We start from the raw sequence: 24,651 nt of genomic DNA on the forward strand, positions 1-24,651 counted from the left end.
CCTGGGCAAGCAGCCTGGGCAGAAATTGAATTAAGAGGCAGCAAGGAGAGTCAGATTCTGCACAGAAATCGAGCTGAAAAACCCCAAAAGGGTAGAAAGAAACCATCAGATTGTAGAGCACTTTCCAGGGAGCAAAGGCCCACAGGTGCAGAGCAGGCAATGAGCACCCAAAAAGAGGAGGAATCAGTGGTCAGGCAAAGGCAATGCCAAATAGTTGAGGCAGCCAAAGTTAAACAGGGCTCCAGGAGCTCAGAGTGCTGAGCTGTCAAGCAGCAGATTTAATGCAATGTGGAGAGGTGTGAAGATGTGCCCAGGGGAAACTGCCCAGCCCGTGCTCAGACTGAAAGGCAGCGAGTCAAGTGGCAGGAATTGCTAGGAAGGGATTAGAGAGCAAGGCAGAAAGTGTCCTTACAGCACAAAAAAGCCTGAAATCAATCACCCCAAGATATTGCAGAGAGCAAAGGTGTGGTGCCTTCAGAGAGGGTGAGAAAGTTAATGGTGGGTGGGTGTTTGTTGGTGCAGTGTGGCAAGGATTCAACTCCTGCACAGAAAACTGCTGTCCTGACTCCCAGGAGCTGAGAGGAGAAGGGGCACCCGTGTTTCCCTTGTTTCTTTTACTTGTCTTCACCTGCTGAGCTGCAGCAGCCTCCTGTCAGGCCAGCTCATGTGGTGTCACTCACAGGATGTCTCTGTCCCCTCCTCCTCCTCCCCAGGCCATCCTCAATCCCCCGCACAGCCAGGGGAATCACAGCACGATCCCATGCACCCAGAGAGGCTCAGCTCCAGGAGCAGCTCCCTCCCAGCAGCTTTTGTCCCTCCCATCACTGGTGGCCACTGGGACACGTGGATCCTGTGGGTTGCAGGGCTGAGGAAGGAGGGACCCCTAAACAACCTAGAGGGGAACAAGGCTCATCCCACGTCATCCCTGCAGCACCCAGCAGGAGCAAGTCCCCATTCTGGACATCATCCCAGGCCCACCACGGTGCCACACACTTGAACATCCCTGCCAAACTGCACTGCTGCTGCTTTGTAACCACTTATTTATTCATTCTGTAAGTGGCTTGTAGATCATTAGGGCCAATTGTCCAACCTCCTGCATAAAGAATCTCACCCAAGCAGCATCCTCATGTCCTCTGCACGTGGCCAGTGCACAGCATCCCTTTGGAGAGCATCCAGCCCCAAGTCAAAAGAGCCTTGGAAGTGATGAACTTACAGATCCCAGGGCAGATTCCTCCAGTGACTCATTACTGTTGACTGCTGGAAATATGTCACTTATTTCCTGCCTGAACTGTCCCAGCTTCAGTTCATCTTCCACTAGAGCAGAAGGTCTCAACCCATGGTCAGTCAGCTCCCAGGAGCTGATGGACACCTCAGGGGTCTCAAACCAGGAGACAGACAAGGGTGGAGAGCTGCAGCTCACCCGGCAGGGTCTGCACTCCACAGGGGAGGGAGGTAGTGAGGGAGGGCTGTCAATGAAGATGAGCTCAAGGGCGTTCCACAACCTCTCCCAGGACAGGGGCATGTTTCCTCCCAGGAAAGGCACACAGTGCTAATTTTGGCAGGAGAGCTGGTCTCCATCTATGCACTACCACTTTGGGAGTGGGGGAAGGTTGCAAAGACATTTTCAGACTGTTTCCTTCCTCAACGCAGTTGGTTTTCAACCAGGTGAGTCCAAAAGGGCGGGTCTCAGGTGATGGGAGGAGCTTTCTGGACCCCCTTTCCTTGTTTTTGACCCACACCCTGACACTCGTGCATGACTTGCTGACTGCTGAAAAGCTGAAGTTTGCCCCTAGAATATTTTTAATGAGAACAATTTTGTGTTGTCATCAGCATCGGCTGCTACAGCAGCAAGACAAAACAGAGCTCACAGTGACACCCGCCTGATTATCCCCATGCAGAATGAATTACAGACGTATCGCGGTTACAGGATCCTCCTTTCCCGTTACCCTTGTGCTGCTGAGCCCTTCTCCCTCTGGTGGCAGCGGGAAGGTCTGAAGACCCTCTGAGTCCTGCTGGCACCACCTACAAACCGCAGAAACGCAAATTCCTGTGACAGCAAGGTGTCACCTCCCAGCAGCCGAGCCCCTCCTGCCCTTTGGAGCGACGCTCCTGTCCCAGGGGTAGCGATGCTCACCCCAAACTCTGCATTCCACATGAAGGAGCATCTCCTCCCTGCAGCAGGGATTTTGCTCGCTGCTGCTTCTTTCTAGCCCCACAGGGAAGCGACCTAAGGCAGCAGAGGAGCTGGATGGTCGCTATGCACAGGGGGTGTAAGGCTTTATAATACCTGGGAAGGAGGAAGGAAACAAAGGTTCCTTTTGTAGCTGATGTCACAAAGCCCAGGGAGAGTTATCACGTATAAGGAAGAACTATTGCAAGGAGACGCACAGCGTTGCATCCACCCACCACAACTTCAGAAGCAGGGGAGGTTTGAAAGAACGTTTGCAAACTGTTCCCGTCCTCAAACCAGTCTGTTTTCAACCAGGAGACTCCCAAAGAGCAAGTCCGAGGTGATGGGGGGATCTCCCTGGAACTGGCATCACATCTGCCTGCTTTGGAGAGGCTGATGGAGCAGACACCAGCCTCAACCCTTCCCCAGGGAATGACCCCTCCCTCCATCCTGGACACCCCCATGCGCACCCCCAGCTCTCTGGCCAGCAGGCGGGGGCGGAGAACCCGTGGGTGCGGGTCCCCCCGGGCAGGTCCCCGTGTCCCCGCAGGGCCCCGCAGCCACACGAGGGTGCTGCAGCCCCGCGGAGCCCGCGGAGCCCGGCGGGCCGGGCCGAGCCCGCACCGCGCTCTGCCCCGCGCCCGCCGCCCCTGCGCCCCCGGGCCCTTCGCTCTCCGGGGCTCGTCCCCCCCGTGTCACAGGGGACCTCTCACAGCTCAGCCCCGCAGCCGGGTTAGAAAACGCTGGGAAAAGTTATCCCGGTTATAAAAGTTATCCTCAACTTCATCCTCGAGTGGCGGAGAACAGCAGGGAAGCACTGTCATCTTCTCCACTTCTGAATGCCAGTGCCTGTAGAGCTGGCTCCTCTCATTCTCTCTACAGGTCACAGGAATTTCAATTCCTCAAGAGGAATAAGGGGATTTGTGTGTCAAAATCCCACCTGCTAGAGGGAGTGGGATATTATGGGAGGGCAGAATAGGAAGAGGGATTTGTGTTGAAGGAGATCTGCCCAAGGAGGAATCTCAGTCCAGATCCCACCAGGAGAAGGTTTGGATGAAGAAACCCTGGGAGTGGTGCAGGCAGGTAAGGAAGGGGTGTGTCCACAGGGGTAGGAGGGATCCTGGGGCTTGAACCACCTGAAAGAGTGTGGGAGGGAAAGCAGCTTGTGCTGGGTCTCCTCTTGCTTTTCTCCCAGCTCCAGACACCTTGAGGAAAGACACGTACTGGTTGTGTGAATCACATTCACACATTTAACCACAGAAGGAAAGAACGAACCTTAAAGATCACCTGCCCCCAACCCATCCTGCCACAGGCAGGGACAGCTTGAACTATACCAGAGTTCTCATCCAGCCTGGCTTTGAGCTCTGCCAGGGCTGGGGCATGCACAGCCCCTGTGGGCAGCCTGTACCAGGGGCTCATCACCCTCACAGTGAGGAAATCTTCCTAATGTCTAACCTAAATCTCTCCTCTTTCACTTTGTACCCATTTAAACACCAAACCGTTGTTCTGCAGTCCCAGGTGGGTTTCCCAGCGTTGCCATTTCCTGTTTGAGCCAGGTGTGAAAAACAAGTTGCACATACAAAGCACACAAACCCCAGAGACTGCTGGCTGCAGCCACTGCCCTTGCCCTCCTGGAGCAGCAGGAGACACTGGGCACATCCCTTGCACACATAGATGCCAAAGCAGGAATTTGGGAGGTCTGGGCTTTAGATATTAATTGGGAAAAGGCAGGGATGCCACCCACATGCAGCAACCACCGGCAGTGTCCAGGGGAGAGCCGGTGGCTCTGATCCCAGGAGAGCCCTGGTGGGACTGGTGCTGCCCAAGCAGCCGAGCCCAGCTTGGTCCTGCTTCCCCCAAACTTCCACAACACTTCAAAATAAGTGAAATGTTTGGGCCTCTCTCAAGTTTGCCTTGTAGGCTTTTTGTGTTTGTTTTTTTTTTTGAGCCAGGAGAGTTCACATTCCCAAGCTTTTCCCTGCAGCCAGTAAGCAGAGTTTATTTTTTTTTTTTTAATAAAAAGAAGAAAGCAGAGCTTTGCATGTAACCTCAGCTTCCCTGAGCAGGGCATCAGCCTCAGGCACTGGACAGGCTGAGAAGAGGCTGAAGCAACTGGCAGATCTGGGGGTTGGAAGGGGGTTCTGTAGCCTCCCTTTTTCCTTCCCATGCCAAAATCTCCATCCCAGCCACATCTCCAACCACAGCAACATGTACTGGAGAGAGTCCATTTTATAAAACCACTGCCTTTCTCATTTGAAAACAAACAGGGAAAGAAAACAACCAAGTGGAGACATTTTACAAAACTAACACAGACACTGACAGGGCAGCACCTCCCAATCACCAACAACTAAAGAAAATACGGGAAAACCAGAGAAATGAGGCATTTGCTTCCCAGCAACCTAGTTAAAAAAAAAAAAAAAAAAAAAAAAAGGGGGCTACTTGTCTTGGGAAATACAAGTAGCTCCTTTACAAGTCCTAAGAACAGAAAGAAGAGCAACCACACCTTACCTGAGCTTCCTGAGCCCTCCAGGTTTTGGGGTGAACACCAAGCTTTGTAACAACTTGCTGTTCAGGGAAGGAAAACAGAGCAGGACTGCTTGTAATTCCCAGCTCTGCTGAATTTAAGGGATCAGCACAAATAATGCACACCTAGAAAAGAGTTTCCTCTGCAGGGCAGGTGAGTGCAGAGGAAAAGGATGTCTCTCTTGAAGTCCCAGGACACTCCAGGCTCTACAGTGGGGTTCAACATCCTGCTGGGGCTGGACCCAGCTGCTGCCCAGCTGCATCGGCTGCTCCCGAAGGAAGGATGTATCAGAGCACAACGATTTGTTTTTATTGGGAATATTTGCTTCCTGCCACCAGGATGCATGTGCAGCAGCAGAGGAACATACAGGAGTTCAAGACCTCATGCACCATGTGAGGCAGAAAAGACTTGTTAAGAGGGGTCTGTGTTACCCAGACATCTGTGTGAAGAAGTGGCCAATCCTGCCCACCTCCCTCGCAGTGGAAGAGCAAAGAATTCCACTCCAAACTTCACCACACCGCTGAGCCTGAGGCCACAACTGCACTGGGATGGAGTCACTGGTACTGGTTCTACCCAAGCTGAGCAAAGGCTGAAGATCAGTGTGAGCTGGTGTGCCCCCAGTGCTCAGTGAGGTCTCAGCAGGAGCATCTCTGAGGAGAGCAGAGCCAAGGGCACAGCCTTAGTGCACAGGACAGGTGGAAGGGGAATTTATTTTCTACTCATTCTGGCTTGCCCCTGTGATGTCTGTGTTGTCCACAGAGAAGGGAGGAGGCACTGAAGAGCAGTTTCCTCCTGCCCTCTCCTCCAGAGGGAGGCTCCATTGCTGCTGCTGCAGCCAGGAGCAGTCCCTGGCACCTGGGGACAGATGTGGAGCTCACGGGCCTTTGTCACCCGCAATACCCCGGTCCCAGCCTCTCCTCTCCAACACCTCTGGGTGACACTGCAGAGCAGCAAGGCTCCATTCAGAGCCCCTCTGCTCATTTCCAGAGCTTTCTGCAAACACCAGCTGGCCCAGGCTGTGAATTGCGTGGCAGCAGTGAACAGCGGGAAGCAGCTGAAAGAAAACACCCCTAAGGCCATCACGGCACATTTCCCAAATAGCAATGGCCAGAGAAAGGCTACAGAGGGGGAGAAACTCAGTCTGATGCCCTGGGGCCATCTTCAGGTATTAGTGGCATGAAGACTAGACTGTCCTTTGTGAGAAAACTCTGCCTGCAAGCCCCTGTTTTGTGCCAGCATTTTACATTTTCCAGAAGTCCCAGAACTTTGTGTCCAGCAAATGTGTCCAGGGTACAGGATTCCTGCTGGCTGCTCCAGGCCTGTCGCTCTGCTTCTTGCTGTGGTGAGGCTGAGATGGGAAAGCCGGGAGCTGCCAGGAGCTGCCAGGAGCTGGCAGGGTTCTGCCTGCAGTGGGGATCCTGGCAGGGAGCTGTGTCCTGTGGCGTGAGACGAGGTGGCACTGGGAGCACTGAACGCTTCAATGGCTTTGCAACATCACCCCAGAGATTCTGACTTTCCTGTTGTGCTGCCTGAAAGGCACCTGCCTCCTGTCCTCCCTGGTGGAGAGGGAACCTGAGGGGCAAAATCCTAAAGGACTCCCATTCCCAGAGAGGCACACGGCTGGGCGGGAGAAGGGCGGCTGCTTCGTAACCTCTGCAACCACATCTACTGACTGAGAGACTTCGTGGGACCCTCATGATTTTCCCCGCCTGATTCATGGAATATTCATGACCAGGAGGAACAGACACACCTTCCCCATCACAGCTCCAAACACAGAAAACCTTTCCTTCAATGACCCCTGCCTCGAGGAGCAGTCCATGTGCTTCACACCTCTCATCCTCGGCAGGAGTGAGAGAAACCTGCCCCCACACCCCCTCCCTGCATGTGTCCCTTCTCTCTGGTGGCTTCTCCAACAAATTCCAGTGGCAGTGGAATTCCATCAAGGCTGCACTGAACATCCTCACGGTGCAGGTGACCTCCCTGGTGACATCTCACACACACTCACACTCACACTCTCTCCCACTCGCAGGGGGGACCAGCAGAGCCAGGACGAGGGGGTTTGGGTGGTGGGTCTCTCTGGTGGTTACCAGTACGGGGTGGTGGCCAGCAGGATCTGCAGGGCCATGGAGAAGCAGGGCAGCTGGGCCAGGCTGTACGCCACAGAGCGCGCCGGGGCCCGCAGCCGCAGCAGGTAGGCGACAGTGTGCACCACCCGCCCCACGCAGAAGGTGAGGAAGTGGATCCTGGCCACCGTGGGGCTGGGCTCCAGCAGGGAGTAGACGGCTCCGAGGAAGAGGAAGGGGAAGATGTTCTCCATGTCGTTGCGGTGGGCTCTGAAAAGCAAGATGAGGTTGTTCCTTCCCACTGGAATTCTCTGTTTTCTCTCGTTCCTTCTTGCCAGGGTACCCTCCCCAGGTGCTGCTGGGCCTCTCCATCATTGGGTGGGGCAGACACAGCTCCCAAAAGCATTGGTTCTGCCTTACACACAGAGGAGAATTTCAATGTAGAGGCAGGAGAATTTCACACCCTGTGTCTCTCCCTTGGGACACTGAGCTCCTGAAACTTTATCTCTGTGACCTGGACACCTTTGCCACAGCAGATGACAGCTCGAGGGTTGCAGCTTTCAAACGGAGCAAAACAAAGGCCCTGTGAAGCTGAGAAAAGCTCAAATCTGGTGTGGTGCCAGCAGAGCATGGCCCTAGATGTGGCCATGCTACACAACAAAAGGCAGTTCCAGAGCACAGCTTCTCCAGCGGAGAAACTCACAGGATGAGAGGGTTTGTGGTTTCACCTCTCCCCATAAATGCATCCAAAGGGACTGGGGAGGAGTGGCCCAATGACCCCCACCCACACTGTGCCAGCAGCACCACAGCATGGCTGGGGGGGACATTGTGGCCATGTGGTGACACATCAGCCCTGATGGGGCCAAGCCCTGTGCTCCAGCTGAACATGCACCTGCCTGGGTGTCACAGCATCACTGCCAGCACCCACAGAGCTACCAAAACAGGACCTGCTCATGCCATGAGTGTGGGTGGTGTCCTTCCTCCTCCAGGCACCATCCTCTGAACAAAGCCCAAGGATTTGGGGGTTCAGCAGGGCTGGAAGGACAAATGGAAGAAGAAGGAGGAGAAAGGAGAGAGCTGAGAGGCAGCCAGGGGCCTCTTTAAGAGGCAGGGGGTAAATATCCTGCCCTGCTCTGTCCCTGCCCTGCACAGACCCCTGGCTCTGCTCCCCCCCAGATACAGTCTGACATGAAAAGCTGACATCGCCCTTGCTCTGGGGAAACACCTTGGATTGAATGTGTCTTCTCCAGGGCTGCAAATGGATCAGCAAGGATGGACTCTAAGAGCTTTAGCTGCCCAAGTCAGATCCCAGGCTGCCCCAGGTTTTTGCTGCAGCTCCAGTTATTTATTTTTCATAGAAGTTTGTTTAGTCTAAATAATCAAAAGAAGAATATGATTATTATTTCTGCTATTATTTTCTTTTTGCTAGGAAGGAAATGGATCATTTTCCATCCTCCTGCTGGCTATTAGGTGGCACTGGGTGTTTTCTAAAGCAAATGCTGGAGGCAGTGGGATGTGAGCAATGAGGTCCCCATGCACAGCCCAGGGCTCAAGGCCAGCAGGGCACAGCCCCAGTCCCTTTCCTGTCACCAGCAATCCAGCCTAGCACTTGGGGCATCCCCTTCAGTAAGGGGGACAGCAAATCAAGCCCAGGGCTGAATAACTCCGTGTTTTACCTCTGAGAAACCGTGATTCTCACAGAAGAGGGGTAACACTCAGAGTTTGCCAAATCAGACAGGCAAAAGTTTTTGCAATCCTGTTCAGCCTCTTCCCAAATCCCCAAAAAGGGCAGCTGCCTACAGCTCTGGGACCAGACACTCTGTTGCCTGTCCAAGGATCTGGGGTCCTGTCGGAGCAGGACACAAGGAGTCTTTGAGTATGGATATGGGATGGGACACTGGGAGCCTGCGGGGCTTTGAGCACCTAGAAAGAGCTGGACTCAGAGCTGGATGTTGAATGCAAACCCAGATCCTTCCCTTGCCCTTGCTCCAGTGCACACCGTGCTCCTGTTAAAGATTAAACTGCTCCAGTGGGCAGGGTCCCACGGCAGAGCTCGAGGCAGCCTGACCATCTAGAATATTACTTGATTAGCTTAACTTCCCACTTCTTCTTTGCCAGCAGCTGGTGCAGAGGGAATGGTGGCACCAGGAATTCGGGCACCAGGAATTCGGGCACCAGAGGGAATTCTGGCACCAGGGAAGGCTGGCACCAGGGAAGGCTGGCACCAGAGGGAATTCTGGCACCAGGGAAGGCTGGCACCACTCACCTGCGGCACCGCTCCACGTCAGGGTCCTCGCGGCAGAACTGCAGCCCCCCATTGCGCAGGGCATCCTCCGGGTTTGCAAACGCCTGTAAGAGAGAGTCCCCACCTGCTTACAGTCTTCAGCAACCTCACAGGTAGAAGCTTTGCCCCTAATCTTTGAAGTCCTGTGGGGATTTTTACCTGCCTCAGTTTGTTATTGCTCTTCATAAAAACGAGGGTCACTGCACTTCCGTCCACACTGTCCTGGGGGTTAAACCCTGCACCTCCACAGGAGTGTTCCTTGTGCTCCAAAAAACCCAACGCTGCCTGCTGGGCAGGTCCCAAATTGAAGGTTTCAAGGGAGCTCCCACCTTACCCCAGTCCACTTCTTCCCGTGAAATTCATTTAGAGGAGACTTTGCCAGCCAGCGAGATCACTGCTGGCAGAGAGCTTGCAGGCACAATGCGGCCTCCAAAAGATAACCAGGACTGACAGATCAGAGAACATTCCCTGGCTGGCTTTTTGGCAGTGGCACCGTGTGGCTTTCCCATGGGGAAATGGGATCCTACACTAATAAAGTTAAAATGAAAATGATTTGTGCGAGCTCCCCACCTATGCTCAGAAGCTGCTCCTCAGGGACCTGGTTACATCTGACAGCTTCATTTTGCAGCCTGGAAAGGGCCCTGGTGCTTTCTTTAATTATGTTACAAGCCCAAACTGTCCCAGAGCTGGAGCATAATTTAGAATCACAAGGGTAGAAGACAATTCATCAGTTACAATGATGCCACAGCACAGGGCATTTGTATTCTATCTGAGAGCAGAAATGTCCCTCCCGTTCCACTGACGCAGTCAGAAACTCTTCAAATACTTTAAAACAGATTTTACAGAAAGCTGGGTTTTACCAGGACTTGGGGTGAGGGTAATAAAAGTCCAGTTGGCCCCAACTCCTGGCGGCAGCTGGTCCTCCCCGTATTTCCCCCTAACCAAGAACCATTTCCTCCAGCTATTGTTTTATTCCCCACGACTTGCTGCTCTCCTGGAGCATTCCCATGGCCAGCCAGCCTCCAAAAGCTCAAAAGCTTTCTGCTACATCGCAAGAAAAAAGAGCATTGCAATGATTTCTTCTTAAACCTCCTTTTTTTCCCCTTCTCCTTTTTTTCCAGACCCTGCAAATTAAGTGTAAACAGACTCTATCTAGAAGCATCTCACCTGCTTGGCATTTTAGATCTGATTATTATTTAGATTAGGTTTCCAAAATTATAAACATCAAGCTACAGATGGTAGAAACAAACAAAAAGGGTCAAAGAGAAGTGAGATATTTATCTGCTGCAGCTATGGAACAAATTTTGCTTTCAACTGAAGTCAAAGAAAACTTAGCTTGCTGCAGGAAAATTTTGTTGAACTTTACAGGAATAAAAGAAGAAAGAAAAACCACAGAAACCCAAGCAAAGAGCCAGAAAGGGAGGAGAAGGAAAACGAAACTGGATCTTACCTTCTTTCTGAGTCTCACTTGCCCCGTAATGATGGCAACTACATACATTTTTAAAATCAAAATCGTGCTGTAGAACGTGAATGACAGGAACACTTTATTTTCCATCATTTTGGGAGAACGTGCCGCTCGGTCTCTTCAGCACCCAAAGCCAGGGGAGGTCCTGGGCTTGGAGAGAGCCCCGCAGCAGAGACAGGACAGCTGCGTTCAAACACATCACAGACCCGCTCATTCTCCAGTGAAAGTCCCCAGCTCCTGCATCCCCCGCCAGGCTGCCGGGACAGCACAGAAACCGCAGCCAGCACATGGAGCAGCCTTCCTCGGCTCCTCACACCCTGCCACCACTCTCCCCGAGGCAGGAGAGAGCCCTGGAGGGGGCCCGGCACACGGCTCGACCTCCGATCCCTCCAGCCCAGCCCAGCGCATCGCCCGCCCCGGCTCCCCGCGAGTGCCCCGAGGGCCGGGGCCGCACCGAGCATCCCCCGCTGCTCACCCGCAGCCCTTCAGCTGTCCCAGGAGGAGTCAGGGAGAAGGTGAGCGCCTGCCTCAGCCTCCTCCAGCCCTGTCAGCCCTTCAGCCGTCCCAGGAGGAGTCAGGGAGAAGGTGAGCGCCTGCCTCAGCCTCCTCCAGCCCTGTCAGCCCTTCAGCCGTCCCAGGAGGAGTCAGGGAGAAGGTGAGCGCCTGCCTCAGCCTCCTGCAGCCCTGTCCCGGAGCCCACTCCTCCGTGGCCGCGCTTCCCGTCCCGCCCAGCGCTGGCTGAGCTCTCGCTCGCACGGCAGAGGCAGCCAAGCCTTTCCTGCGGATCCACCTGCCGAGGGATGCACAGGGGACACAGATGTCCCCTGGCCACCGGTGCCACCCACCCGGGAGCCTGGGCTGCCCCCGCACCCCCGGCTGGGAGGGGAGCCCGGGAATGACCGGCCTGGAACCCAACCAGCGAAGCTTGGCAAAGCTCCCAAATTGCAAGAAGCGAAGAGTGAGGAGCCGCCTGCCCGCCCCAAAATCAGCTCCTGGTTGTCTCCGAGAGGATGAACCGGAGCAGCCAGGTGGAATTTTGTCCTTGGTTTAGAAAGCGCCCTGTGAATTTGGAGCTGGCTTTTCCTCAGCCATCGAACATTGTGGAATGAAGAGTGGGATCGAAACCTCTGCAGGCAGCTGGGCTGCTATTTAATGCAGACTTAACCCCTTCTCCCCCAGTGCTAGCAGCAGCAAAGCTCAGGGAGCCAGAGGCGTAGGGGCTGACAGGAGCTCTCCAAATTTATTAGAGTGCAAGGGCTAGATTTGGTGTTAATTTCCTTAACATAGGGAAAAAAAAAAGAAAAAAGAAAAAAGAAAAAAGAAAAAAGAAAAAAGAAAAAAGAAAAAAGAAAAAAGAAAAAAGAAAAAAGAAAAAAGAAAAAAGAAAAAAGAAAAAAGAAAAAAGAAAAAAGAAAAAAGAAAAAAGAAAACAAATACTTATTTCAGGAAAATAGAAAATTCTTTCCATTTGCCTCTGAATCTTCCTCATGGCCATTCTGCTGTGGTACTGCAAACCTAAAGACTCCACTGCTATGTGCAATGCTCTGGCTCAGCCCCATGACATGGGAATGTACAGGTGAAGCACAAATCAGTGAAGAAAACACAAAGCCAGAGGTGCAATGGGACCTGCAGTGCAAGGATGTAGCTCCTGTGGTTTGTGTTGCCATGGCATGGGGGTGAACGTGGAGTGGAGGCCATGTGGTCTAGTTTTCCTACCTCATACCCAGAAAAGTTTTGACAAACCAAAACCTCCTGCCAAGAAATGATGTGTACAGCGCACCCACAAATAACGGAAGATCTGATCACAGTTGGCAACACTTTGCACTGCAGTGGTTAATAAGGTGTAAAAGCTCCCCAGATTCATATTTAACTGGCAGACAAGAATTTTACTTGAAATTCCAGGAACAGTTTGACAGATTTGTCTTCCTCTCCCACCCAACAAGGGTCATCTTTTGGTAAGTCTTGTGTCCTCAGATATGCTGAGTGTGAACCTGGGAAATTAAGATTGTGATTGCCACTGTATTGTTAGTGCTCCATAAAGCCACTCTGCAGTTCAGGCATTTATCATGGGCAATCCAAAAGAGCCATATATGTTACATTCAATAAATTGTGCAATTCCTGAACCCAGCTGGCTCTTTTGAATGTGACCAGACCTACAGCTCACAGACTATTCGTGCACCTGGCATGGGGCCTTATAGTCACCCTTTTTCAACAGTGCAGAGAGCTTTTGAAAACCCCAAGCACTTGGGTTTAAGGGGGAGGTCCTTGCAGTTGGTCACCACCACCCTGGCGTCGGGGAGGCTGCAGAACAGGTCCTGGCACAGCCCAGTGCGGAGCTGTGTGGCCCCTGGCAGGCTGCTTCCCTGGGGGTGGCAGTGGGGACACAGGACATGCAGCAGCCGTGTGCATTCAGGCTCTGAGGTAAGAGCTGGGGTGTGCACCAGCAAACTACACCCAAACCCACCCACGTATCTCTGGAGCTCAGCAGGGCATTGTAAACACCATGATGCCAAGTATAATTAGAGAGTGGCAAGGCCACATCCCAAACACTGCTCCCCCCCCATCCCTCTCCTCCAGAACTGATGGGGATCAGCCCAAAGCAGAGAAGACCTCTGTGCCCAGGGACTGGGGTTATGCAGGGCCAGACCAGCCCAACAGCACGGATGAGACATTCTCCAGCAGCCCCTCCTCCCAGGAGCCAGACCTTTCACCAACACATCACCCCCTCCACGCAGCAGCTCCGGTTTTTACCAGCTGATGATCCAGCCCACGGGGTCTTCGGCAGTGGGGTCTTTTTCCTTCATGCACCTTCCTCCCCACCCAAGGCAGCCAACACCTCGCTGAGCAGCAGGAATATGCACCTGCAGACAAGCCAGGACTCCTCCTGCCAGCCAGCCAGCCTTCTCCTCCTTGGCATTGTTCAAACACTGGCAAGGAGCCCTGGACCATTTGCACCAGCAACTGGCACAAATTTACATTAAATGGAGAGATCAAGAAGCACACCTTGTTTAGGGATAAGCCCCCAGGGAAAACTCAGGTGTGGATGTGTTAATTTTTTAAAAAAAGGGTTTTTTTCTGTGTGTTTATGCATTTCAAACCCCTTTCACTGTTACACAGAGTGGAACCCCAGAGGGGAGGGTTATGGATGGGCATGAGGAGCAGAAGATGACTGCAAAGGCAGGTGTGATGCTCCTGGGATCCCAGCTCCTTTTTTACCAGGTTCAGGGGTCTCATGCTGGGTAGAACACATCCACACTTGTACCTCCCTGGCTTTTGAGACCCAAGGCAGCGCAGCTGCTGGAAGCGTGTTCAACCATGCCATTAATCCACGCGGAAGCAGGCTGTTAATATTAATGGTTTGATCCTCCTCCACAGAGCACATCCTGCCAGGACAGAGCCCTTGCCTGAAGCAGGCCAGGTCCTAAGGGCAGTTATCTCTTTAAACTACAAGTCATGCCTTAAAACCTTGAGCATGAGAGGTCTCAACCCAGGACAAGATCTACTTACACCCAACAACACTAGCCAAAAACATTGCTTTTTATTATTATTATTCTGAGAAATTATTAGTAAAAAATCCATGTGAGGCTTTGAAAGGCTAGGTCATCAGGTTAGACCGACCCCAGGAGCTGCAGGGAAAATTGCAGCATTTTGCTGGAGGAGGAACTGAACTGTAGGAGGCAGAAGGAATGAAAAATTCATGGGAGGTGCTCAAGAAAAGTACTTTAAAATAGAAGCCTGTAAAAGCAATTCTTGATCACACACAGGTTATTTATTTGACCAACTGAATTACACTGCAGTATAGTGACTACATTTTTTCCAATCTTGCTAGGCAGGGGAATTTCCTGGTGGCAGCAGAAGGAGAGGGTTGGTTCAGTGGAGCGCTGGCACGTCCGCTGGGGTTGCACAGCCTGGGCTCCACCCTGATCCCAGAGAAAAGCTGAGACTTTGAGCAGCTCAGATTCCCCAAAATTTTCCCTAACCGATAACATCCCACAGCTGGGGCTCAGCAAAGAGCCCGAGGGGATTGCTCCAGGCTGGAGAAGATGGGCATGTGGGTGGCACTTCTCCAGGAAGCTTCCAGATGCTGGTGGAGAAGGTGCAGAGCCCAGCTGGGATTTTGCCTGCCCTAGGCCCACAGCTCAGCCCAGGAGCTGAGCTACATTCCCGGCTTGTTCCAATGACACTGGTGCCCTCCTTCCCTGCCATTTCCTCCTGCTGCTCCCAGTACAAAGCCTTGGAGCCTGCACACTCCAGTGATCACCTGCACCCATCCTGGGAAACCCAGCTGCCAAGGAAGGCTGTGCTGGCTCATCAAACAAAATGACTTTTCAAGTAAAGGCATGAGTGTTTTAGCTGTTTATTAGCGAGAAGGGCGCTCCACCTGCGTTCCCTCCTCAATCTGCACGAAAGCTCCCACCATGACACACCTTCCATGGGTCTGTGAAATCCTCTTGCTTCACCTGCAGCTCCCTATCCCCAGGCTCCTGGGCTCCTCGTGCTTGTTTCAGTGAGTAGAACACAGAAGATGCTGCAAAGTCAGTAAGCAGTGGAACCGCCAGCATCTCTGGCCTCCAGCATCAGCATCTGTTGTGGTTTGACACTGGCCAAACACCAGGCATCCACAGAAGTTGCTCACTTGCCCTCCCCTGCTGCAGCTGGGCAGAGGAGAGAGAAAATTAATGAAGACTTCATGAGCTGAGACAAACACTGGGAGAAAACACTCCAAGTGCAAAACCGGCTCGGCTTAAAGGTGTGAAGTGAATTTATTCCTAACAAAATCAGAGGAGGATAATGAGAAGTAAAATAACCTTTTTAAAGGTTATTTGAAACACCTTTTCTTCCCCCTGCCCCTACCTCTTTCCCACTGACAGTGCAGGGAGACAGGCCATGGGAGTTTTGGACAGTTTGTCACCCAAGATTTTCTTCTGCTGCTCAGGGAGAGAAGTTGTTCCCCTGTGAGACCACAGGGTCCCTCCCAGGGGAGACAGTTCTCCATGAACCTCTCCAGTGTGGGCTCACTCTCAGGAGCAGCAGTCCTCCCCAGACTGCTGCAGCTTGGGTCACTGTTCCACAGGGTGCAGTCCTCCAAGGACAGGCTGCTCCAGCCTAGCAGCAGGGCCCCCTCTCCACGGGGTCTTCCACTGGATCACAGCCTCCTCCAGGCATCCACCCACTCCAGCATGGGCATCTCCTCCACGGGCTGTGGGTGGATCTCTGCATCCCCCTGGATCCCCAGGGGCTGCAGGGGCACAGCTGCTTCACCACGGTTCCACCACGGCCTGCAGAGGAATTTCAGCTCCAGCACCTGAAGCAGCTCCTGCCTCTCCTTCTCCACTGCCCTTGGTGTCTCCATGTTGTTTCCTTCACATGTTCTCACCTCCTCCTCTTCTCTGGCTAGAAAACAATTGTGTCCCTCACTTTGCTTTGATTTTCTTCTTAAATATGCTACGACAGAGGCATTACCATCATCCCTAATTGGTCCAGGCTTGGCCAGCAGTATGTCCATCTTCAGAGCCATCTGAAGGCTCTGGCAGACATGGTAGAAGCTTCTAGCACCTTCTCACAGAAGCCACCTCTGTGACCCTCCCTGCTACCAAAAATCAGGCAGAGGAAAACCAACACAGCATCTCAGGAAACAACTGGGATGCTTCAGCCTCTAGCAAACTCGGGCAGATTTTGTCTGGTTTGTATTTTAAAGTGACAGTACTGGCTGCAGTTATCTGAGAGGCCTCAGGCATGAGGAATGTACAATGAGACTCTTCCAAATTGTCCTTCACACACAGAAGAGCAGGAGAAAGCCATCAGGAGAGGCCCAGGGAAGGGGCAGGGGTGTGGTGGCTCCGAGTCTCAGGCAGAGCAGAGGAAGCTGCTGTTCCTCAGCCAGTCCCAGGGAACAGGCCCAGGGCCAAGTGAGAGGCAGTGGCACGTCCTCCTGCCTTTTTCCTCCAGCTCCATCCCCATCCTTTCCTGCCTGCTCCTGGGCTGCTGCTCAGCTCCCAGCCCCTCTCCTGCCCCAAATTGTCATACCCACCCTGTGTCCTCTGCTGCTGGGACACTGTGGAGACGCTTAGAAGAGAGGCCATCAGGCTGTGGGAGTGTGGGAAGTAGATTATTTTCTCTTATTCTGAGCCTCACATGGATTCATGCCTGGGCTTTCTCCTAGAGGAAATAATTCCTTGGCTATGCTGCTCTGTGCCTTCAGGGATGAAACCCTGCTGGGAGAGGGGCTGAGGGAAGTTACTTCTCCTCTCTTCTGCTCTCTCTCTCTGTCCCAGATGGTTTAAGTGCTGGCTTTAGGCAGAGCTGCACCTGCCTAAAGGTGACACCAGGTAAAGGTGGGAGATGGGGGTCAGGGCTTGGGGTGTGGGGAAGCCACGTCTCTCTCTCACTCAGCCACACCTCAGCATCTCGTGATGTGTTTTGCTTCCCAAGAACCAGATCCCATCAGCTGTAAACAACAGGCAAAAAACACTTGTGTAACTGCCCAAAAAGAGGGAGTTTCCCCACCAGACAGGGAGAGGAACAAACTGCTGCCAAAAATTTCACGATTTGGGAACATTTCCTAGACTTCGAGGCTTGCAAAACTACAGTGTAGATGCAGATTCCCTGGTGGGGTGCTCTTAAGCAAGAGCAAAGGTAAAGGATGCATGGTCCAGCCTCCACATGCTGTGTTATGGACAGATGGGAATCAGGGCATGGGAATCACAGCATTAGGAGCCCTGGCTCACTAACAGGGCTGGGGAGAGGAGGCAGCTGTGGTCCCTGATTCCAGCCTTATGGAGAGCTGACGTTCAACAGAAATGAGCAGCTTCAAGGTGAAGAGTAGAAAACAAACCTCTTGTTTCCTGGGCTGTTAACCCTGCCTTGCAGCCCAGGAAGAACGGCTTGCAGAGTTTGTCAGTTTTAAAGTCTTTTAAGCCCTGTTCTCACCAGATAAGCATTTTTGAGTTCTTGCAGGAAAAGAGAGAATGGAAAGGCCAGAACGTCACTGTCCCTGACCTGAGAGTGGCTACACCATGCTGGTGAAACCAGCTCCAAGGACAGCCTTTGTTCATGGCTTTGCCATAGAGCTCCACCTACCACAGAACTTTTTCCAAAACAAGAACTTATTTTTAAACCCCCGAGTTCTCTGTGTCCCCTCCATCACTCCCAAATTAAACAGCAGCATTTCCTCCCACCCTCCTGTGTAGGTCATGTTGTCTAGATCTCTTTAGCACAAATGCCAACCTCATAAGTGCTACCACTTTGCAATGTCCTGTAGGGTAATTGGGCTTCCTCATACAGATCAGGACCTCCTTCCCACCAGACCTGACTCAGGCAGAAGTCAGAGCTGCTTAGTAATTTGAGGTTTTATGAGTCAAGTCATTGTGTCATTGGTGCAGACACATCCTAAAACTTTCCCTTTTTCATGCACTGAGTCATGAACAACATATATTTTGGACTTGCTTTTAGGCCAAAAGGTGTTCTGGGTCTTAATTCTGATGTTGTTAATAAACACTCCTCACTAGCAATGCTAAAAACACCCTCCCCACAATCAGCCTGGAAAGCAGGGAGCAATTTGGCTGTGTTATTTACAGCCCCTTTGCCTGGAAGCTTTTTATTGTGCTCTTTTCTTAGCTGGACTCTTGCTCACAGCAGTGGGAACACTGACACAGCATGACCCAGGCTGTATGATCCTGACTTTATCCAGAGCAGAATTTGAATTGAATGATGCAAAGAAGTAGAAAAACCTCTCCACTCTACTCTGCAGGCAGTGATGCTTGGGCTAACCATCCCAAGTTTTCTTCTCTGCCTGAATGATCCATTGGCAGGACTCTGGGAGCCTGCCCAGGTCCCATGCATTGATTACTCTCCTGATTTACATCCTTGTGTCCATGATGTTCCCAGAAATCTGCCCCACCCTGTGTTTATGCAATGCTGAAGCCCTCCATAGGGGAATATGTGCTTTTTGCAATTTTTACCAAACAGCAGAACACATCTCTCTACGACAGCAGGTTTCTGTTAATAGTGCCACTGACTCAGGCAAGAATGAACAAGAAGTTCCCTCGTTAGCAGGAGGAGAAGATGGATCCCAGCTGTGGAAGGGCTGTAGGAACAGGAGGGTACGGGATGCTGCATTAGTGGAGCTACAGCTGTCCCACAAGGAGAGCTGGGCATCAGGAATGGGCAAGGAGCTGTGCTGCACCATTATTGCAGCGGGGGAGATTGGTGTGAGTGTTTAGTGGTGGAAGGGGCTGCTGCTCTTCACCATGAGTGAGGCCCTTGCAGGGTTGTAGCAGCCGTGGGACACGCCAAGGTAGGACGTGCCCCGTGGGAGATAGCAATGGATTGAGGCTCTCTGGTCCTATTCACCCTGATTCATCCAGTCTTCAGAAGCCAGAGATTAAGGTCTGAATCACAAGGTTTAATTCTCTTTCTTGTAAATTTGTTGTCATACATGAAGGTAATGTTTGATAATTACATGCGTCAAGTCACGGTCCAAACTGTTGAAATTAAATTACTTCTCTAGGCAATTAAGTTCCATAATGAAACACGATTTTAACAATACATTCTATAATGAAACACAATTTAAATTAAGATGGTGATGATAATAATAATAAAAATAATGGTAGTATTTTTATAGGATCTCCTTCCCCTCTTGTTCATGTCACAGACAGACACACAGGAGAATTAAGAAGAGCAGCAGTTCTTGCTCAGCTTTGCCCAGTATTCTCCTCCTTTGAAACATGTCTGTGAAAACACCTCTTACTCAGCTTCACCACAGTCCCATTGCTTTCATCTCTCTTCAAAGGAGATTTCTCCATGCTTTTGATTATCCCAGTCATACTTTCATATTTCCCTCTATGCTGAAGCAAGCAGATGACCGGCACATGACTGCCAACTCCTTCACCCCTTGCACTTCAAATGTCCTTCAACCTCCTAAAAGCTCATTTTTCTTTTAAATGCCACAAGTCCTCACTGAGGGGGTCTAGGATGACTCCACACCAAGCTATTTAGTACTTTAGAGGGGCTACTCCTAAACTGTAGGAATTTCAGCAATGTTATATAGAAGGCAGCCCTGGGACACTTCACTGCTATCGATCATTAGATCTGGCTCCTCATCCCTGTTCCTTCAGGGCCTCTCTGTATCCTCCAGCCAATCTCCTCTTCCTCTGTGCTCTTAGACTGAACATTGTTCTTTGCAGAGCACATCCATTCTCCTCTTTTCAAGTCATTCCAGCTCCCTGTTGGCCACAGGGTTCCCAGCTCTCAACCACACATTTTAACAATAGCTGGAAACTGGAGTCCTGCAGGGAACCTTTTATTTTAGCAGAGTACATTTTTCTTCCTGTTAGATAAAATACCTCCTGGAAAAACAACGTAACAGTTTTAGATCTCTTCTGGACCCTCCATCCTTTATTTAACTTTGAAGAATCTGTATGGAGATGATACTTTACAGGTCATTAAGAGTAAGATTTGACCAGGTAAATCACCAGGTCCTCAGGCTTCCCTGAAATGACATTCTGATGTCCAAACCACAGAGAAAGACAGACCTGGTGAAATTTCCAGGGAGCCTCACTGGTCTCCACAGAAATCACCAAATCCCCTCTTGCTCAGGAAACCTCACTGCTGGTGCCTCAGTTTGTGGTTACTGACCCCCTCTGAGGCTCTCCAGAGCTGCCCTGTGGCCATGGCTGGCACACTGCCTGCTGCTCGTCCTTGGCCCTGAAACCAGCTGGGCAGGACCAGCCCTGCTCCATAACCTCCCCAGCACTTCACGGGGTCCAGACCCAGCCTCTCTGAACAAACAGGGAAGCTATTACAACAACAAAGAGTCACTTTCTCCTGATGAACCTACTTGTTCCTCAGTGTCAACTGCTGGGGCTGATTGAAACCAGGCAGAGGTCTTTACCTGGGCATGAGCTGAAGGCAGAGCAGGAAAAGCAGAGGTGCCAGTCAGAAAAGCTGCCATACAAGACTAATTTTAGTGACCTGTGTTTAAGGCTCTTCCACAGGAGATAGGTGTAGGAGCAGGGTGTTGGCTTTGCTAAACCCCAAGCCAAACACAGCCTCTGATTCTGGTTCAACCAAAATCCTTTTAAATCCTCTTTCACCTAAGGGTCCAAACCATTGGATGGGGCTGTCTGCTTAATAACACCACCACCTTTGTGCTTTGGATGACATACAAGCCACTCACCACATCAGAGCCCATGACTGGAGTGAGGGCACAGCATTACTCATACCTTACTCCTCCTGTAGAATCCTCCCACACCGTGTGAGTGTTTTCTTATTTCATCCAGCCAAAGTTTCATCTCTTTCACACCGTTTTTATCCCTAAATTATTACTTACAACAGAATTCTATTTAAGATAGTATATGGGCTAAAGTTTCCCTATTGTTTCTTGTTCTTTCAGTGAGAACTATTGCTACACAGGCAGACAGGCTCACACGAGACCTACTCTGCTCCAAGCCAGCCTGGAGAACAAAACCAGAAATTCCTGGAGGCAAGCCAAACAGGAACGCTCTCCAATTTCAAATTCTGGTCTCAATTTTAAAAACAAGGGTAAAAACCAAAAGCAGGATCAAGGCAGGTGAAGTTTAACTCTCAGTGTCCCCATCTTACCAGTGAGCACCTACAGCACAAGGTTTAGTTCTCTTCCTTATGGATGTGTTGTCATAAATTATGTGAACGTTGGATATTTACATGCTAAGTTCACCATCCACACCATTCAAACTAAACTGCATCCTTGGACAATAAGTTCCAAAATGAAACAAAATCTGAATTGAGATGATGATGATGGTGATGATAATGATGATGATTATGATCATCATCATCTTTTTATGGGATCTCCTTCCCCTCTTGTTCATGTCACAGAGAGACAAGCAGAGGATTAGGAGGAGATGATGTGACTAAGTCAGAGTTGCTGGAGCCGGGTGAGAGCACCTTGACTTGACCCCAAATGCAGTTCCCAGATCTAATCACTAAACCACAGAGGATGTCTGCGCCAGGAATGTTTAGTTTACAAGTCAAAACAGAGCCTAACTGCCAGCATCGATAGCCCATCCAATGGGTCTATCTCTACCATTTCATACATAATTCATCTCGATCTTGCACCACACAGGACTTGAAATCAGAGCCCGGAGGCCACGAGGTTGGAGCAGAGCCAGTTCAGCAGAAAGGTGAAAAGGCAATGCTGTACATGGTAAAGCACCGTCCACACCCTGCTCTGCTTTCCTGAGTTCCTGCCCTGAGGGTGCCTCTCTCAGCTGCTGGCCCAGGTGGATTTGCATGGTCCAGCGGAGACTGCTGCTTATCTGCACGTGGCTTTGGGCTGTGCCATTATCGTGGAATCACAGAACCATTCAGGTTGGAGAAAACCTCCAGGATCATCAAATCCAACCCTTAACTGCCCATGTTCACCACTAAACCACTTCCCCAAGTGCCACATCCACACGACTTTGGAACAATTCCAGGGAGGGAGAATCAGACCCTGAGCTGCTGTGTCCTCTTGCCCTGCAACAGCAGACACCCAAAGCAGCCCATAAAACACTCACCTGAGCCCCAGTGTCTCACAGCACTGGTAGTTAACAGTGGTTAACCGGTAGTTAAACTCTTAACAACAATTTTCTCCAAGCTGTTCCTTAACTTCTTTATTCCTGGCACCAAAATATGAGACTGGAATGTGTCCAGGATGTAAAAGTCCGTTTGAGAAATGGACACCTGTTAAGATCACTCAAGTACAGATTTAAAACCTCTTCTCTTCAAAGCCTGTGGCAGTCCTGGCAACTCCTGTTCATATGAACATAAACCTTTCATTCTATCCAAAGCCAAAAATGCTGCCTCCCTCCATCCCTTCTGCCTCTGGAACACACAGTGGCATGCGGGGGAACAGAGCTATTTTGGCTGCCAGGCACATAAATAATTCCTTGTGCTTGTCCAAAGAAAGACCATCTCCATCCATCATTGCTTAATAGAGTTGATATGTGTGAAAGATCAAGCAGGTTCCAGCATCAGGACTCCATAAAGAGTAGGGAAGTGTCCTGCCAACATTGTCACCTTGTGCTTGTCTATAAAACATTCCATTTCCAGCAAGTTCCCACGGTAGGCAAGAAACGTGAACCACAACTTCCCTCACCCACAAGTTGAGCAGAGCTTAAACACTTCCCCTGCCTGTCACTCCCATCCCTGCCAGGTAACATGACCTGTGTAGCTCCACCTGCTGCAAACCACTCGGGATCAGATTAAAAACCCCCATTTTTCTCCCCCTGCAGAGCTGCCAGAGTTCACCACGGGCAAAGGGCACCGGCAGCACCGACAGCCCCTGCTCAGCCTCTGGGGAGGAGCTGTGCCGGTGCAGACCAGGGACAGCTCTGGCCCGAGGCACCTCAGCATCCAAGCTCCGGTGGGTCCACTCTGCTCCCTGACTGCAGCCTAGGCTCAGGGAAAGGAGCTTTGAGACCGGGCATGCAGACAGGAAACACTTTTTTCTTGTTGTGGAGAAGAACCTCTCAATGGAATTTTTAAGAGATAGCAACCAGAACAAAATCCAGCCCTCCTGGTACCTCAGAATTTCACAAGGGTTCAGATATGATCAAAGGAATTATTTCCCAAGGGTAGATTTACTGGACAAGTGTATTATGTTCTATTTCACTCAGATCCCAAGCTCATACATATCTTTCCCTGTTGGACTGTCCCTCTTCACAGAGCACAGCATAACACACTGACCCAAGGGACTCTGTGATTTTGTACTCAAAAATTTTTGTGGATTTTGAAGCCTGCCCAAGTTGAATCACAGCTCAAGCTCTTGAATAAATATTTCAGTGACAAAACAGAATTGTTAAATCCTTTGCTATGAACTACCGTGTTAAAAATAAAAACAACACCAACAATTGTCATCATCTCCAAACCTCTGTTTTCCTACCTGCAAGAGAAGGATGACAGGCTCTTGACTCCCTGGGTGTTTCTAGGATTAGACAATGTCTGCTCAACATAAATGTAGATTTTGGTTTTTTGTTATTGCTCCTGTCACATTACAGAAAGGTCAATTCCATGAGTCAGAGCCTTTCCACAGCATTAGTGTAGTCCTCAGAGCTTAGCCAGGCTCTGTATTTGGATAAAGCCCACCACAATCCCACTCTTCAAAGATCCCAATGTACGTCAGTGGCAGCCCTTTCCTGTCACTGCCTCATCCCTGTGTTTAGGATAAGCAGCACTTGGAAGACGATGCTGAAATTAAAGCAGGGAAAGAAAACAAAGCAAAACCACACATACGGGGTGGCAGGGAGGTGGGGAGTGGGTGGGGTAGAAAAAGGGTAAAAATAAAGGAAAGTGCTCTCAGAAAAACTCAGGCCATTAGAGAGCATCTAGCCAGAGTCAGAAGGCAGGGAGAGATTATGCAGAAGTGAATGCAAGGAAAAATGAGTCTCCCAGCTCTTCTCCAGTTAGAAACCTTCAGCAAGAACCTCTTGCCAGCCCAGCATCTCAAGTAAAACAGCACATTTCTAAACCTCTTTCATAAAACACTTGGAAATAATGAGGACCTTATACATCCTCTGACAAAATTACAGATTTTTTTTTCTGGGAAAAGCACTGGTTCATTGATCCTACAATTCTTACCTGGAAAACTCTTGCACTCCATGAACTGAAGATGGGGCTGCAGCCCTGATTCCTAGCACCCTGTCCCCTGGCTGCAGTAATTTTCCTTGGCTCACCAGCCAGCTGGGAGGTCTGCTGCCTTGTGATGCTGCCTTGAGAGTCCTGCTAACCAGCCAGATCCCAGATCCTCTGAGCTCTCTGCCACAGAGAGAGCCAGCCCAAAGTCCTGAAAATGCTGACTTTTAAACCAATCAAACTGCAGGTGGCAGGAAATTCCAACACACCGGAAGCAGAGTCAGGCCAGGCCAAAATCTCATCTGAGACTTTTCTCTCTCCTCACCCTTGGCCTTGAGTACTCCATCTCTGCATCCCTTATCTCTCGGTTTGCAACACAGATCTCCATCTCCATTGCCTCCTCTACCACAACAGCTTTAGCACCCCAAATTACCCACTGCAAACACCCTATATCCTCCATCTCCATACCACTGATCCCCAAACTCCTACCGTTCTTCTTCCTTTACTCTCTGCAATGTCCTTTCCTTTTCCACACCCTCTCCTTTTCACCACACC

At 50.9% G+C, this 24,651-nt stretch overlaps 1 protein-coding gene across 4 annotated transcripts; it reads right to left on the reverse strand.

The window, feature by feature from the left end:
* Positions 1-4,981: 4,981 nt before the first annotated feature.
* On the reverse strand, positions 4,982-24,235 carry PTGES (prostaglandin E synthase). Of its 4 annotated transcripts, none has more exons than XM_063409945.1 (5): positions 13,258-13,396; positions 10,982-11,296; positions 10,492-10,689; positions 9,024-9,106; positions 4,982-7,027 (listed from the first exon to the last, which is right to left on the reverse strand). In XM_063409945.1, the coding sequence occupies exons 3-5, from the start codon at positions 10,597-10,599 to the stop codon at positions 6,778-6,780; spliced, it is 441 nt and encodes a 146-aa protein (XP_063266015.1). In that variant the 5' UTR covers positions 10,600-10,689; positions 10,982-11,296; positions 13,258-13,396; the 3' UTR covers positions 4,982-6,777. The 4 variants fall into 4 exon arrangements, with proteins under 4 accessions (XP_063266015.1, XP_063266018.1, XP_063266016.1 ...); XM_063409948.1 differs by lacking the exon at positions 13,258-13,396 and having other exon boundaries at positions 4,982-5,344; positions 6,782-7,027; positions 10,982-11,716; XM_063409946.1 differs by lacking the exons at positions 10,982-11,296; positions 13,258-13,396 and adding an exon at positions 24,103-24,235.
* Between the last annotated feature and the right edge of the window lie 416 nt (positions 24,236-24,651).

Source organism: Prinia subflava, chromosome 12 (assembly GCF_021018805.1).
Source record: "Prinia subflava isolate CZ2003 ecotype Zambia chromosome 12, Cam_Psub_1.2, whole genome shotgun sequence".
NCBI classification, from domain to species: domain Eukaryota; kingdom Metazoa; phylum Chordata; class Aves; order Passeriformes; family Cisticolidae; genus Prinia; species Prinia subflava.